The 17193-nt window shown below is 41.1% G+C and overlaps 1 protein-coding gene across 1 annotated transcript; it reads left to right on the forward strand.

Annotated features, from left to right (window-relative positions):
• Nucleotides 1–9247: 9247 nt before the first annotated feature.
• LOC138194285 (metalloreductase STEAP4-like) lies at nucleotides 9248–16390 on the forward strand. Its single transcript, XM_069142903.1, has 10 exons — nucleotides 9248–9724; nucleotides 10090–10197; nucleotides 10286–10356; nucleotides 10480–10567; nucleotides 11449–11727; nucleotides 11898–11992; nucleotides 12096–12206; nucleotides 13209–13251; nucleotides 13355–13519; nucleotides 15618–16390. The coding sequence occupies exons 1-10, from the start codon at nucleotides 9500–9502 to the stop codon at nucleotides 15873–15875; spliced, it is 1443 nt and encodes a 480-aa protein (XP_068999004.1). The 5' UTR covers nucleotides 9248–9499; the 3' UTR covers nucleotides 15876–16390.
• The last annotated feature ends 803 nt before the right edge of the window (nucleotides 16391–17193 follow it).

The raw sequence follows: 17193 nt of genomic DNA on the forward strand, positions 1-17193 counted from the left end.
CGGTATGCACTGTGCATATGGATGTACCTGCATGTAATCCTTTTCATATGCGCAACAATTTGTCACCCGGCAATGTTTGAGCTGTCACCATGAAAAGAGTGCGAGTATTACGAACAGAGTTTATGCATTGAATTTAATCAAATCAACTGCTGCAAACCCAGCAGGAATTACATCTTAAACCACATTACAGCAAGTAAGCACTTTTCAAAAATTCATACATAACGTCCTTGAGGTATTTGACTATCACGTGTTAATGAATATTTAATGACAAAAAATAGTAGCCTCCGAGCAGACTTGATATTCAAACATGCATCAGTGCACAGTTGAGGAACTTTCTCAGTGTGTTAACTGGTAGAAAATTATGATATTAATCACTGCATGTGAAACTGTATCTGTGCTCTGCTCAGCATTGTAAACTGAGTGCCTCCTCATGGCACCAAAATGAACTAAGTGGGTAGAGGAAGTGAATGAACAGCATTGTTGCATTAACAGCCTGATATCTTTTATGCAAGAATTGTAATTGTATCTGGGATGATGTGATCCTTGGCCTCTTTATTCCACCTCTTAGCAAATACAAATACTTTCTTCTTGTCTGTCACAGAGGGCTGCAAGTGATGTTTGGAGTTAATAATCATTTGCCAAGCGTATCCAGCTTGATTTCATTCCTTCTTAGTGACACCATGTTCTCTAGCGATACATTGTTTATCTGATACTAATACATCTCACACTCATTGAGCCTTAGATGCTGTGTAGATTAATTGATAAGTCAAAATGCGGTTCATGAAAGTAAACATTTTTTAAATATGTAAAAGCAAAGGACAAGATTCTCAAGAAAATGTAAAGTCTCAATATACTGTTCACAATTTGTAATCAGTGTAAGTTAGAAAAAGAATTAAAAAAAAGGTCCTGTGCCAATATGTATGACTGCTGTATGTCTGCACGGATACAGAGCCAGCACAAAAGTGCAGAAAGCATTTCTTTTGTTTGCCTTGAGAAGTGCTAGCTAGTATTTCAGTGAGAGATAAAGCCGCTGGACAGCTCAATACTGAGTGTCTGTGCTGCTAATATCCATTTTATTTGCTCTCACTGTCTGTTCCCTCTCTTTTTGTGGTCATGGATCACACAGAGCCACAGAGAACAAACAAAAAAAAATTAATATGAAGTGAAAATGCATGACCGTAGCCTTGGGGAATAGAAGGACAGCAGGGTAGGGACCATTTGTGTGTGAGTGTGTATGTGTGCACATGTGTGAGAGACATAAAGCAAGGCACCATTTCTCTCGGAGCAAAAATGAGGTTGGGGAATTGGATAGACCACTTTGTGTTTCCCCCAATAAAAATGGGTCTTTCATATTAGTGGGAGGACATATGGGGCGTGGAGCGAAGCCATCGGATGACGACAGGTGGAGAGGAATGCTACTGAGCCTGAAGAGTTGACAAAAGAAAAAGAAAAAAAAAAAAACTGAGTTAAGCGGGCATCATTTGGAGGGATTGCTTGGGAAACCTCTTGCTTGGTACCACTGTGAACTTTAATGAAGAAACTTCCTCAGTCTCTCCTGTGGCAATGAGCGTCGGTGGTTCAACCATCTGAACAAAAAACACAGGGTTTCAGTCTAACGCTGATGGGACACATCATGTTGTACCACCGCAGAGCACAATATACAGTGTCCACCTCCCCTCACTCCATCACTGTGAATGTGCTGATACACTTAGGCTGGCACATGTGCAGACATACCCACCCAACACACACGCACGCACGTTCAAATACACACACACACACACACACACACACACACACACACACACACACACACACACACACACACACACACACACACACACACACACACACACACACAGGCGAGCCAAGGTGGTAGGCAGTCAGTGTGGAGATAGATGGAGGAGGTAAATAGGGGTGTCATGGCGGTGTGATGGAATGAGGCAGAGGAGAATTCATCCTGTGTTTCCTCTACCCTCTGTCCCTCTGCTGACAGCAGCCTGAAATAGGGCCCACTGTGTCTGTATATACCTGTGTGTGTGTGTGTGTGTGTGTGTGTGTGTGTGTGTGTGTGTGTGTGTGTGTGTGTGCATGTGTGTGCATGTGTGTGTGCGCAAGTGTGTGTTGTGTATCTCCTCAGCTCTGGAAACAGGATGAAAGCAGCCAATGTGAAGAGAGATAACAGTAGGGAATGAGAAATGTGTGTGTGTGAGAGAGAGAGAGAGAGAAAGAGAGAGAGACCCCCTGGGGAAAATGAAACATCCTTCCTGTTTCGTTCTCATGTTCAGATCTGGTTTGATCTAAAATCCCATTGGGCCAGTGGTCAGTAAAGTGTTATTAGATCCCACTGAGTATCTGTCTTTCTTTTCAGTTGGCTGTACCTGGGGGTAATCATTTAAATGCTGTTGCTGCTAAAGGTACAAGAAACATAGTTGTAAATGTATTTAGTCAATGTTTCTCTTTTCTGCCACCAGTGGGACGGGTTTGGGTCAAACAAAAGGTGTCTGTGTGAAGAAAAGAAAACATCCTCTGGGTGTGGGTGAATGTTGCCATGGCGGTTATCCCAGCACATACTGTACGTGCTCATGTGCCTTCTGCTACTTTATAAACAATGACTATAAGATTTAGATTTAATTCTGCTTAGTTTTTATCTTTCACCAAACTATTGCTCAAACAATATAAAAATAACTATTTATAATCAGGCTGTAGACCTAAATTAACTTTACTCCCTTCTTCCTCCCACCTTTTTGAACTGACTTACTGTGTTTATTTCAGCTTGGCAGACACAGGTATGTCCTCTTGGTGCATACATACCAAAAGTGCCATCAGCGAAGCAGAAAAGGGATTTAATGGGGGGGGGGAGGGGGGGGGACAGAAGTAGTAACCAAATTTTGCTTAGTCAATGAGAGACTGTTTTATTCTACATATTCTACGTGTAAATATAAATTTAGGATACATGGCTGACGCGTTACTTTTTTTCAGCATTAGGGAATATTTCTGAGCACTGTTTCCACAATGAACCATTTGTTGTGCTGATTTTCAAGTGCCATGGTTGTATTTTTCCTTCTGTGTATCTCATCAAATGTCTTTAACTCTGTTGGTGGTTGCTGTGTGTGCTTGTCTGCTCCTGTCATTTATAAATATAAGCATTTTTATGCTAGTGTTCAAGGAAATTGCAGTGAGTCAGGCAGTGCTCTTATCCTCACTGGTTTAGTTGTGTCCTCTTTTCACTTTCAACTTTGCGTTTCTTTCGTTTCCTCTCTTTCTGGCTCTGTCTGCCTTTGTCTTTTCCAGTCTCTCCTTCTTTCTCTCCCAGGGGATAAAGACCCTCCCAGTCTGCAGCTCACTGAAGCTTGTGTGGAGTAATTAGAATTAAAGTATTAGAGTTAAAAAGGAGGATTTAAGTCTGATTATTATGAAGGAAAACTATAATCCAAACACTCCCTCGGGTTTCATAAAATTTCAGTGAAATGCACTCTTTCATACACACAAAGCAAAACGGGCCAAACGTGATTTGCTATTAACTGAAACTATGAGTGACTATGTGCATGTTTTGTTGTGTATAAACATGTATGGTGTTCATGGTTGTGTGTGCATTGTGTGTGCATTGTGTGTGTGTGTCTGTGCGTGTGTGTGCTGGAGTGGCTGTATGTGAACGGACCTCATCTATCTGCCTTTCTCTTTGCGGTGAAGCTGACTTTTCGTCTCGATTAAAAATGAATGTCCCCCTTCTGCTCTCTGTCACTTTTCCTCGCTTCTGCTCCTGCTAGTGCTCCCTCTCTTTTTCACTATTATCCCTCCTATACCCTCCAATATCTCTATTTTCTTCAAGCCATATCCATATATCACCCCTCACACGTGCACATGCATGCGTGCCCTGACACTTTTCTTCCCTGCTTGCTGCTCTTGGCTCTCTCCTCCCATCTCATTCTCTGCGACCCCCCCCCCCCCCCCCCTTTCTGAACATATTTCATCAAAGGCCTCCGCACAGGTAACACTCACCCTGATATAATTAACTGCTGCTAAGCGCAAAAGACTTGAAAGAACACACTATTTCAAACACGCACATGTGCACACGCCGACACACACAGCTTGTGTAACCCTAACAGTTGCATAGGACAAGAGAATCAAAGACGGGAACCTTCGAGAGGGCTCATGTATAATTCTTAAACTGAGGAGAGTTATAACGATCTAATGATTTCAGGCTACAGGCACGAGCGCTGAGATAGGCCTTTATATTGTCAGTGTGTGTGTGTGTGTGTGTGTGGGTGTGTGTGTGGGTGGGTAGGTAAACCCTCCTTCACTCAGTCTCTGTCCTGTTAGTAGCTGTATTAACCTGGGGTCTCTCTGCTCTCCCGATCAGTGTAACCCCATTAACTCCCATTAAGTCTCATTATGCACCCTCATGAGGATCGTTACCGCTTGCTTTATCTCATTTCCTAAACACCACAGTATGCATTCTGTGGATGTCTACTCAGTGCAACACAATTTTTGTCAGTAATTGTGAGTCCTTAATGTGTTTCATTGGAGGTGGGACCAGGTGTGAATGGTGGTTTGCCAGTCAACGATTGACAGTAATTGAGCAATCTACTGCCTCCGAAAGACGTAAAGGCAGCCCACACTGCCAACCCGAAAGTTTTTAGAGGCCTGAAGGGATGTGTAGAAAATATACCAGAGAGGGGGCACTGGAGTGACAGCTTGACACAGAGTCAACTATAATTATACATGACTGTCAGAGTGAAATATTCAGCGTTGTGTGGTTATGGGGATGAATTATATATTCACTACCGTGAGGACTTCTGTTCTAGAGTGGGATGTGATGTTGTAGAAGCTGAGAGGGAATGGGATCGGAAGTAAAATGGAGAGGATAAACACAGACAAAGGAGTGAATGGTGTGATTAAAGATGAGAAAGGAGGGCAGATTAGGTTAGACATGCAGGGAGTCAAGTTTTACTCTCCAGCTCACTGAGGTCTGCAATACCCCATGGTGCATGAAAGATGTATGCCAGGCACTGCTGACTTAGAAGCATACAGAATTTCTTTCGTTTGTTTTCATTTTTACATGTTTTATTTACAAATTCTTAATTTAAATGGTTTTGTCGTAATGTTTTTCCGGTCGATTGCCGTAACAGATGAGTCACTAAAGCGTGATGATCTGTGGACATCCTCTGTACAAAAGTGCTGAACAGTCCATGCTGCTTCCTGTTTGTTTAGTTTCACTTCTTGTTTTAGTATGTTTGGCAAGGGATGTTTTTTTTTTTTTTTTTTTTTTTTTTTATATATATAAGATATGGAAATAATTACAGTAATTTCAGAATAGGTTGGTGTTAACTTTGTTTTTGCAAGTTTGGCAGAGTAAATCCTAAATGGCATAAATGGAGCAAAGCTTACAAAGCTAATTCAAGCAGACAATTTTAGCTACACTGCCATACTCTCATGTGACACACTATTTGCTACAACATCCAGCAGAGCCTTTGTAATAAAGTGGAGTATTTAAGCTGTCAAAAGTCCTGGTTACACTCCTGGTCTGCCAGTGCGTCAGCTTTCGTGGTTCAGTTTGGAACGTGTGCTGCCACAGTTACTGCTGCTGCTGCTTCTGCTGCATTTCATCAACGCCTGGTGCCTGTCCCCACACATAGGTCTCAGGATATATATTCCTCTCAGGGGTTTGAGGTGTCTAATAGTGTAGTACTCGTAACTGACACAGAAAATTCCACATAATACTGCTGATGTCATAGACATGTCTATATCTAATGCGGCTGTTGGATTTGAAAGCCTTACTATTTAAAACTTATCCTTTAAAACATCAGTCATTATAGCTGAAAAATGTTTTTAATTTTAAGGGTATTTTACTGTAACATTGAACATTAATGACTAAATAAGCAGCTATCAAAATTTAGGCATTTAAGGTCCAAACGGTGTCACGTGATTTTAGTTCTACTTTTTGTGCACAGAATGGACAGTGTCGACTCTGCACACTAAGCACACCTGATATCCAGAGTCTCAATTCCTCAGGGCCCCTCTAATATTGCATACATCAGTGTTAACTGGACTATTTCCCCGTCTTTCAGTCAGGTTTTATAACCACTGTGATTAGGACCCATATAAAGCTGAGGCCGTATCCTGGTACTGTTCTGCATTGTGAGAGATAGAAAGAGAGACAGGAAGACACGTTAGAGTGAGGGTGTGTGTGTGTGTGTGTGTGTGTGTGTGTGTGTGTGTGTGTGTGTGTGTGTGTGTGTGTGTGTATGTTGGGGGGGGGGGGGGGGGGGGGGGGTTGAAGTGTGCTACAAGAAAAGATTGGATCTGACCCATTAACTTTACAGGCCACTCATTGAGCACCAGAGCGGTAGGGGTCAGTAGGGAGATTTAACTGTAAATCTCTACAACGATCACAATGATAGACCAGAGAGCTGAGGGAGGGAGAGAGGAGGAGGAGAGCAAGAGAGAAAGAGACGCACAGCTTGCAACACTGTCCAAAGCCGAGATAAGTTTCACTAAGGACATCATCGGCTGCCAACCAGCCAGCTGGACTTATATTTTTTTCTGTTACTCATGTTAACGCGTTTACAAAAAGGGGGCTCTGACAGCTGAGCCATTTTCTGAGCAAATGATGGGAGTATATGTGGGTTGTTTGTCAGCCTGGCCCGCTCATATTTCTACCTTAAGAAAAGTTGCTTTTGGATTGTGGCCTTTCCGTCTGTGTTGGGTCGTGGCCTGCAACCCAAAACATAACCTCAAAAGGATAGCTGAGGGGGCTCATATGAGGACACTCTGAGCCTTGAGGGAAACACAAACAGCAGATGTGTCGTGCAGAGGAGGTGAAGCGAGAAGAGGGAAAAGTCACTGTTGCAAAAATCGGCCTCAGACCAGTTTTTCGCTCAGCTTTTTTTTGCCCTGCGGGCACAGCAGCTCCTTGGCTTGGTTACACCTCAGATCCAAGTACTTCTACCCACCAAACTGCTGCAGTACTGTGGAACCATTGTCAAGAGCAACTTCCAACATGCTCACCCTCTTATCTGTACAGTCTTCCTCTCTTTTAGACATCAAATCACACTCTGCAACAAATCTTTCTGCTGTAGATCATTAATAATTTATCCCCCCTGACCATGCCCTCCGCTGAATAACTGCTGCAGTTATTTATGTATCTCATAATCCATTACCTTGGGACCATCTGCTCTGATAACCCCATCACTGTAGAAAATCCACATCTTCATTCCTTCTACTTTAAGGTCTTTGTTCCACCATGGTCACAATTATACATTTATTGGAGCTGTTTTAAAGTGGCACTGAACAAACACTGCAAAATGCATTCAAACCTTGAGAATTGTTACCAAAAATCAATCATTTTCATTATATACTACAATGATAGAGAGTGCAGGATGTTACTGTATCAGTGAGTCTCATTTCATGCACCAGAATTCATTAGCATAGACTTGTGGCTCTAATGCATTTTGCTTAGACAGTCAGATATTGAGCAGTGTAAAGCCAATCATGGTAATGGCTGTAGCCTGGGAATACTGAATAGTCCAATCATCACCCTTGCCTGCGAGTGCCTTTTTCCAGACTTGACATTTGATATGTGATTGCTGCTTCCACTCAGTTTTGTTTTGATCATCAGGAAACCACCCACACTGTTTTAAGCTAGATTGTTTGGTGTGTAGCTCACGAGTGCTTGACTGCAGTTCTTGTGCTCACTGAGGTCTAGCTCTGTGCCTGGGCTTTTACTTGTTGATCTTCGAGCCTGGTTTCAGAGGGTCAGGAAATCTGGGTCAATTATAACTGACCATGTAATATGGGGAATAAAACAACCAGACAAGCTAAATGCTTTTCACTTCAGCCTGGCTTTTGTTTGCTTTAGTTCTTATTTACTGATGCACAAAGTCTAGATTTATTTTTTTGTTTATCAAGCCTTTTTTGTTTATCCTCTTCTCTTTGGACTTCAGGATCTTGTGGGAGGAAGAATAAGTGAGTGATTGTTTACCAAGCAGCAGATTAATTGCTCGTAAATTCTCAGGCTAAATACTGGCAAAGAAACCAGATCAGCAACAAATTTAATTACAGTATCTGTGTGTGTGTGTGTGTGTGTGTGTGTGTGTGTGTGTGTGTGTGTGTGTGTGTGTGTGCGTGTGCGTGTGTGTGGACACTGGTAAAATATCATTATATGTGCGTCACGTGTAGACACACATGCTCACACAAACACACACCGGCCACTTAGTGAAGCAGCAGAGCAGAGGGAGTAATCACAGGTCACTGGACCTGCGGGTTACCTCAACCCTGACCAGTAGAGCTATTCTGGACCTCCGGGAAAATAAGAAGGGCTTCACAAAGGGGCCAACCTCGGTTATGAGGCTGAGAACATTAATTACTCATTGGGACAACATAAGAGTGCAGATTAGACTGTAATCGGTAGGTTTGCCTGCAAAACTCCATGAATCAGAATGCCTCTACTGACCACCATATCAGTGACCAAGCGCAACACAAATAACCTCCTGCTAATAGAAATGTGTGCTATTTGTTTTTCACTCTTGTTAAAGTACTTACACACTTGATCAGGTAATATTAATTTTTGGGTCATATAATGGAGATTGTGCAGTGAAAGAGAGGACGTGGTTGGGTGCATTACAACACATTGTGTTTGCATACTGTTACCTAGAATTGGTCAAGATACTGTGTTTGTACAGAGCTCAATGTTACTGAGCTACAATTGTGAATAGTAAATTGTCACATAATCTCATTATTGTCTGACAAAAGTGTCGCTTTGCGTTTAATCTAAGCCACTAGTTTGAAATTGTAACTTTTTTTTGCTCTTTGGTTTCTGTGTAAATGCCCCAACCTGTGATAATGACACTTTTTTGAGTTGTACATTCCCTTCTTGTCTTCAAATAAACTTGGAATTTCACTTGCGAAACAGCAGTGATGTAGTAAAACTGGAAAAAACACAGCAGTTTGCCAGACAATGTAATGAATTAAAGGGTTGTTTTCCAGTCTTGCCTAATCTATCACAGATGGTCCACTGGTTTCTCAGAAAATGATAATACTTGAAATCCCAGGACAATGTCAAGCCAAATACAAACACAGACATAGACAGACACAGAGTTTCACAAAGAAAACATAACAGCTCACTGACACACCAGTGCAGGCACACATGCCTGAGCCTCCTACCTTTTGCCATGGAGTTTCCAAGTTGAGAATGAGGTCACCCTGAGCCCATCCTAAAATGGGAGGGGGGAGGCCAACACAAAAACTGACTGAGTACTCAAAACTCTTGTCAGTCTAGAAAGTTTAAGAGAAGACATATGAACTTGATGGGCTGAAACCTTTTCCAGAATCACTCGGAAGAGCTACTAATTTGAAGACATTTTTGTTACATCTGTCTTCAATCTAGACATATTTACTTTCATATTTGAACACAGCTGTCTCATATTGACAGAGGACCTGGTAAAGTGTTCAATTCTTTGAAAAGACGAGATATCCTGAGCGTTTGTATCAGACTGTGGCCATGTCGGCTGCCAGACTGAGCAGCATGTCAAAGGAGGTGAATTCAGAGAGCGTGCTGCTGTGTCCTCTGAGCATGGCAGCTGGCCCTGAGCAGAAGCTACTGTGTATCTTTGGGACGGGGGACTTGGGGCGCTCTTTGGGCCAGCGTCTGCTCCAGACTGGCTACAAGGTGGTGTACGGCAGCCGCAGACCTCACAGCTGTGGCCCCTTGCCTGTGGGGACTCGGGTACGTTGCACGAGGTCTTCTCAGGTTCTAAAATATGACTTTTTCTAAGATGTTTTAGAGAGTTGCTGTTATAATTTACAGCTGTTTTTTCAGCATGTGTTTTTCAGAATGATCCTAAACCTACTCAAATAACTATGTTGGTAAAAGTCAAAGTGCATAGCTGGTGTGGAGGGAAAAAAATAAACAGTTCTTATCACGTTTTTAAAGCTGACTAGCTAAACAAGGTCACTGATATTTTGTGTGTTTTAGTTTTCATCTTTCGTGCAACAACTGAACCAGTGTGTCAGAACACGTTGAAGCAGTTGATGTTGCCTTGCGTAATGGCCATGCATGACAGTTGTGCTGTGTTTGTGTGTGTTGTGCAGGCGTTGAGCCATGGGGAAGCAGCCCAGGCAGCCGGTTTGGTTTTTATTTGTATTCACAGAGAAAACTATGACTTCCTGGAGACACTTGCACCTCAACTCAAGGGGAAGGTACATTGTTGCACAGTCATTGTTTAACAAAGCAATTGGTTAATTTCAATTTTTTTTCATCTATTCCACTGATTTCATTGATTGGAAGGTGCTGGTGGATGTCAGCAACAACCTCCGGAAGAATCTATACCCAGAGGCTAATGCTCAGTATCTGCAGAGGTAAAATGAAATTAGGCAATACTGTAATAATCTAAAATATTTTGACATCTCATGGACCACGTGGTTTGAATCTCCAACAACTGGCAAAACATGAATCAAAAGGTTTTTTTTTTTATTGTCCAGGCTAATCCCTGGAGCTCATGTGGTGAAAGCTTTTAACACCTTGTCTGCCTGGGCCCTGCAGAATGGACCCTCAGATGCCAGTAGGCAGGTACTGAATATGTCTGTGGTGGTAACATCTTTGTTGGAAAAATATATTTGGCACTTGCTAAAGTTTGACTAGCACTGAACTTTGATTTTTCTTCTTTTGCTATTTAGGAATGTATAATTTTTTTTGAATGCTGACATATCTCATTTTGGATAGAAACAAATTGTTTGTCATTGATTTTCAACTGCGCAGCCACGAGCATTTGACAATTCTCTGATGTGTTCTCAGTGGGTGCTGACCAACAAGATACAAATAATAGTCTCTTTCAGAAAGGAAAGGGTTTCAGTCCAAATTATATTATTAACTTATTTTGAAGTTTTGATCAAACCAACTCCAAGTAAAAGACGCCAAATCTGAGGAGTCAGCCTGATGTCTTTGCTGTGAATGCCATCTCTGATGTATCCTTGAATCAATTAACTCCACACTATCTCTTAGATCTAAGCTCCCCATCACGTGTTTCGCTCTCTCGCTCTGTACTGCAAAGCTGCAGCATATGTGGGTTTTTCTGTTTCATTTTAATATGCTTGTGCGGTCCCAGAAGACAGCAAAAACCACACAGGGGAGAGTGTGTATGGTGTGTGCTTATGGCTATATATATGTATGTGTTTTGGGGGGGGTGCATGTTTATGCATTGCGGTGTATCGTATTTGGATGACATAGGTGTGTGTTGTTTTTAGTTTATACCTGCTTTCCTTAACTAAATTTAGCATTTGTACAGTACACAGTATCAGTGCACTTTTAGGTCTCTACAGTGTAAACCACGCTTTCATCATTGTGTGTACAAATGTATAAACATAAATGCATAAATATGAAGCAATCAAGACATATAATCCTAAAATGGGTCATTTCTAGTGCTTTAAACAATGGATGTTTTCATGATCCAGGTGTACCTGTGTGGGAACAGTGCTGAAGCAAAGCAGGCAGTAGCAGAGACGGCTACCAAACTGGGCTTCACAGTTCTGGACAGGGGGTCTCTCTCAGCAGCCAGAGAGCTGGAGGACTTCACCCTGCAGCTGTTCCCTGAGTGGAGGTTGCCCTTACGCCTGGCCATTGGCCTCACCGCCTTCTTCTTCTTCTATCTGCTCATCAGAGAGATCATCTATGCATATGTTGAACAGGGGAAAGACATCTCCTTCAGAATCATGGTGTCTCTAGCCAACAAGGTGAATGTTGTTTATTATCTTACAATGTATACAGTTTAGAGCTAACATTATTAGCTCTTCCCCTTTGAAAAGGTAGCCTCCAGGTATGTTCCTTTAGAAATCATTTTACTTTAATCTTGTGCATGCTATCCTCACAATAATCTCCTTTGTGTTTATACTCTTTATTTCAGGTGTTTCCCATTGTGTCTCTCATTATGCTAGCTCTGTGTTACCTGCCTGGGGTCATAGCTGGCTTCCTTCAGCTCTACAGAGGCACCAAATACAGGTCAGAAATCAAAACTGGACTGATATAAAGTGCCTGCACAGAGGTGTACAATATCGAATATGTTCGAGTTGCATCATACTAGTCTAATGCATATTTGTTTCAGGCGTTTCCCGGACTGGTTGGATCGCTGGATGCTGTGCAGGAAACAGCTTGGACTGCTCGCACTAGCCTTTGCTTCCCTACATGTGCTGTACACTCTCATCATCCCCATAAGGTCGGTAACAGCTGCACGCATCTTCACACCTCTATTCAACTTATCTGAACATGTCTGTATTGTAAATGCAATGATAATTATTATTGATCATTATCTACCCCTACCTTTTTATCTTCTTTTTTTATTTATCCACTTGTTTCTTTTTGTCTTTCTCAAAGTGTTTTAGTCTCTCTTCCTCCCTTATTATTACACACAAATATTGCATTACATACACATATGACAAGGGAAATTCAGAACAATGATAGTCCAGTAAGAAAATACAGATATATCTATTGTTTTGTACCCAGGGAACTCTTGATATTTACACAAGTCTGTTCTGTTCATCACTTGCTGTGCAACGTCAATTAACATACATACACACACTAAATAAATGAAGGTTTTCATTTTATGTTTGTGTTAGAACTATATTAGGGAGCTAATGATTCAACTTAATGTTCATTTCAGTCTCTGTTGTTTGCACTGCTGTTGAGCAGAATCATTTTATCCCGAGAGGTATTTCAAAAATGTATTCTACCCTCATTGATATGAATAAGGTTGCAGGGTTGTTGTATTTCACAGCATTATTTGTAGTTAAGTGTCAAATAACCCGGTAACTGCAACACTTAGCAGGGCAATTGTAAAGCATGATAATTTGAAGTACAGTTTTTCTCAGTAGACAAAGGTTTTTAGTTTTTCCGGTTGAGATGTAGACAAGTCAGTTTTCACATAATGCAAGTGTGCCAGTAATTGTTGAAACACAACACAGAAAGACAATTTAGATTTAAATTCAGTCTCTACAAGATCAGGAATTGTTGGGCGCTAAAGAACTTGCCTTAAATATACTGCAGCTAAAACATTGTGAATGATAATGAGAAACCATAGACGAATATAATAACACGAGGAGTGTTTTAAAAGAATTAAATAATTCTGAATCGGATAAATACTATCTTGGATATGTAACAGTTATGCTAATCTGAGTTTTCCACATTTGTCTTTAAACAGTTTTGTCATTTTTGTCCGCAGATATTATGTGAGATACAGGCTTTCAGCACATACTATCTTACAGGTAAGACACCTGGAAGAAAAAATTATAGGTTTTGAATAAGCTGTCTGTTTCCATAAGTGCATAAATGGTTCATATTCTCTGCTTTGTTTACTGTCACTTTAAGATCAAGGAGAACCGAACGTCAGAGTTTGACACCGCCATTGCCTGGCGCACTGACTCTTACTACTCTGTGGGGATTCTGGGATTTGGCCTGTATTTCCTATTGGGAATATCCTCTCTCCCCTCCGTCAGCAATGCTCTCAGCTGGAGAGAGTTCAGCTTCATACAGGTAGCAACTTGCATGTGTGACTCATTCATATGAAATGCAGTGTCGGGAGTGTGAGCTTAAGTGTGTTCACACACTCGCGTTATAAACACAGAACTCTACTTTAGCTGTGCATCCCATTGACATTTGGCCCAATCTATGAGTCCTGTTTACATGATGAAGCACATTAAGTCCAGGGCTCCAGCGTGTGGCTATTCTGGTCGCACATGCAACCTGAAACATCTGAAAGCAGCATTATTTGACAGTTTGGGGTTTATGTTAGTGTCACAAGTCCTTCTGAAATGGAGAGCAGCACGGTCAAGTGGACCTTCTGAGAGGGAGCCGGTCAGGACCAAAGGCTCGGTGAAAATGTTTTCAGTGCACCTGATTAATGTAAAAAGTTAGTCTGGAGTACTTAAGTCACAAGTGGAGGGATGAGGGTATTTTCTGTGTTTCTGGGCCTATGGTGTCCCAAGCAGTATTGTACTAATATTAGAGTTTTTGCATTTGAATTGGTTTTCTGAGAAATCTAAAATGACAAACGTATTTTCCTGAAAAATGGGCAGTTAATGTTCAACTCACTTTAAAAAAAAATGAAGGAAAACAAAGGCTCTCTTATCACACAAAAACAAAACACAATTACATAAAGGCATATTGCTGGTTACTTTAGAGCCATTTATGTTGTAATTCATTAGCCAGCTTCTAATAAAATGAATACTAACTAATAGCTAACAGGGGAATTTAATTTGGGACAAATTATCATCTCTCGAATATAGCGAGGCCTTAAAAAGCTGCAAATGACAACCAGATTGATGTTTTGTTTAACACGGAGATCCTCACAACCTTAAAAAGGCTGAGTTGGTATTCACTTACAATACGTCTGCTGGAAATATGTTATAAAGTGCACCATGACATCTTCAGTGTACTGCAACTCTACTGGTTCAGTTAGCGTGGAAAGGCTACTGGGCCTTTAAGGAATGTTGATACTTGTAGAAAAACTAGATGTCCATCAGCCAAGATTCAAGCTGTAACTGATTGGGACAGTGCTGTGCTTCCGCTCTGATGGAAAATGGTTGCGTAGGTCAGACTGCTGTTTTCCAAGTCGTGTTGGAAGTAATCAGTGAAAAGTATGTTGGGGATATTTACCTCCTTCCCTGATTGTTTTTACGTGGGCACACAAATGTTTATCATTCATAAATGGAACTGGGTCATGTCAAGCTCATTTTCTTATTCCCCCCCTCCCCTTTACTCCAGCCCAAATTAGAGCAGCGCTTTAAATGTTAAGTTATTCATCAAATGTAATTTGGAGGCATACATTATTCTGGGCTGCAGTCTGAAGATTTTGTTCAAGTGTATGGAATGAATCTGTGAATGTGCGTGCACGTGTGTCTGTGTGTCTGTGTGTCTGTGTGTGTGTGTGTGTGTGTGTGTGTGTGTATCTACACTCCCAATGGACAGTAGTTGGATTACCTCTACGTAGATGAATGTGTTGCAATGTGTGCACATGTTCAGGTCGAAAGTATCTCTCTGTAAAGGTCAGTCTATCACTGCAGTTTTTTACTTTGGTCACAGGAAGGATACTAACATACGTTGATATGAAATAAAATCCTGCAGGCATGCTGCACACTACTAACAGCATTTAAAACCCTGTTCAGAGCAGTAACTTTGACTGAGTTTTATATATATGCATTTATAGATGACAAGCAATGTCATCTATACAATTAAATGTCATCTAAAAATCCATCATTAAATGACACATTCATTTATTAAACACCAATTAAATAAACAAAGCACAATCTTGAAAAACTTACATTTTTGATCGTTCAGCCTTCGGTCAACTTTATGTCCACTCTTTACCACCACTCTGTGAAAGAAACTGTAATTATACGTAACAGTTAAGTATATTTGTATAAGATTTCTTTTCTCTTTAGCTTTGTAAAATATTTTCATTGTCAAAAGGGAGTCAGACTCCTAAAAAACACAATTTAATCACATTCCATCTTACCAAGTCATTTACACAGTAATTACATTCATGTTTTCTGTGTAACTGTGTGAATCAGTGAATGTACACACATTCCTTGAGGATAAAGTTATACTATTAACTTGTTCTTCTCTCTTCCAGTCCAAGCTGGGCTACCTGACATTGTTCTTCTGTTCGCTTCACACCTACTTGTACGGCTGGAAAATGTTCCTTAACTCCTCTTCCTACAAATGGTACACTCCTCCGGGCTACATGCTCTGTCTGGTGGTGCCATCTGTGGTGCTGGCGCTAAAGGTTCTTCTTGTCCTGCCTTGCGTGGACCATACCCTCACCCGCATTCGACAGGGCTGGGAGAGGACTGATCCAGAGGACGGGTGCAAGCGATCACTGCTAACGTAGGACCACGACAATTATGGACGCAAATGCCCAGTTATTCACAGGGAACACAAACACAGAGACATAGTGACCAAGACTCCACAATTATACAGCAAAACAAAGCCAACAATGAAGACAGATTGTCTCTCGTTATGTAAAAATATTGGAATGGTTACATTTTGTAAACATGGTACAATGTTAACGTGTTAAAGCAGCTTTTTTTTGCAACTCAAGGTTTCATCATTGGGGTTTGCACATCCAGTACATCCACTAATCCAGTTACATAATCTAATTCTGGGAAGGGCGATGTGTTTGTACTTCTTCTAATAGCAGCAGCAGCTTGACCAACTTTCTTTTTTTTTCAGATTTATTGTCACCCTTCAATGACATTAAATGTAGTTTAATGGATTTATTTGTACACATTTTCATTTGAATTTAGTTCTCAGGTTTTTTTTTTTATCTTCCTTATTAATATCCTAATGTGCTGATTGTAACCACTGTGAAATGTTTCTAAAATAAACTTCATACTCTGAACAGCATTGTCTTGTCTTGTCTGTCTTTCCCCCTCCCATGTCTCGTTCTGTCTGGAAGCTCAGTCAAACTTAGAAGTCTTTCCCTGCTGGATTGAGAGTGCTCTGTCTAGTCGTCTCGGCCTGATCCCTCTCCAGGGTTCAACCCTCCGGCTGATCTGATTCCGTTCTCCAGAAAACATTAGCACTGAGCACCAGGCCTCTCCCCAGCCACTGCTGGATCTCATCACATCAGTTGGAGAGAGGAGTGTGAAGACTCCTCCATCACAGTCCTCTGCAGAGAGGATATGATATTTGGTTGTGACAGTACAGATTGTCCCTTCATGTTCTGCTGCAGCAAGTCATTTTTACTGATCATGAAGCAAGTGAAGAGCAGAGAACTCGTATAACGGGTAGTTGTTTGTGACGCATGATCAAACATTCCTCCATAAACACTGACAAAACAGACACACAGACATGCAGTAGGATGTCACGTGCATAAATGCGTTAAACAGACACACTCCTGTAACATAGGAAGACAAAGGAGGGGACAAATTTGCATTAACCAATTTAACAATAATTCTAAACAGATAAGTACAAACAACAATTCATAATATAAGATTAATACCCTTAAGAATGATGTTTTTTTTTTTCTAACCTAATTCAAATTAAGGAAATACTGTACCTTGATCAAGAATCAGCTGTCATAAATTCCGAAATCTGAAAATGGAAAGCTACAGTGGTGTGAAAAAGTGTTTGCCCCCTTCCTGATTTCTTTTTTTTTGCATGTTTGTCACTTAAATGTTTCAGATCATCAAACAAATTTAAATATT

The sequence above is a fragment of the Embiotoca jacksoni genome, unplaced genomic scaffold (genome assembly GCF_022577435.1).
Source record: "Embiotoca jacksoni isolate LCO1_2020_lvr unplaced genomic scaffold, fEmbJac1.0.p SCAF_11, whole genome shotgun sequence".
NCBI lineage: Eukaryota > Metazoa > Chordata > Actinopteri > Embiotocidae > Embiotoca > Embiotoca jacksoni.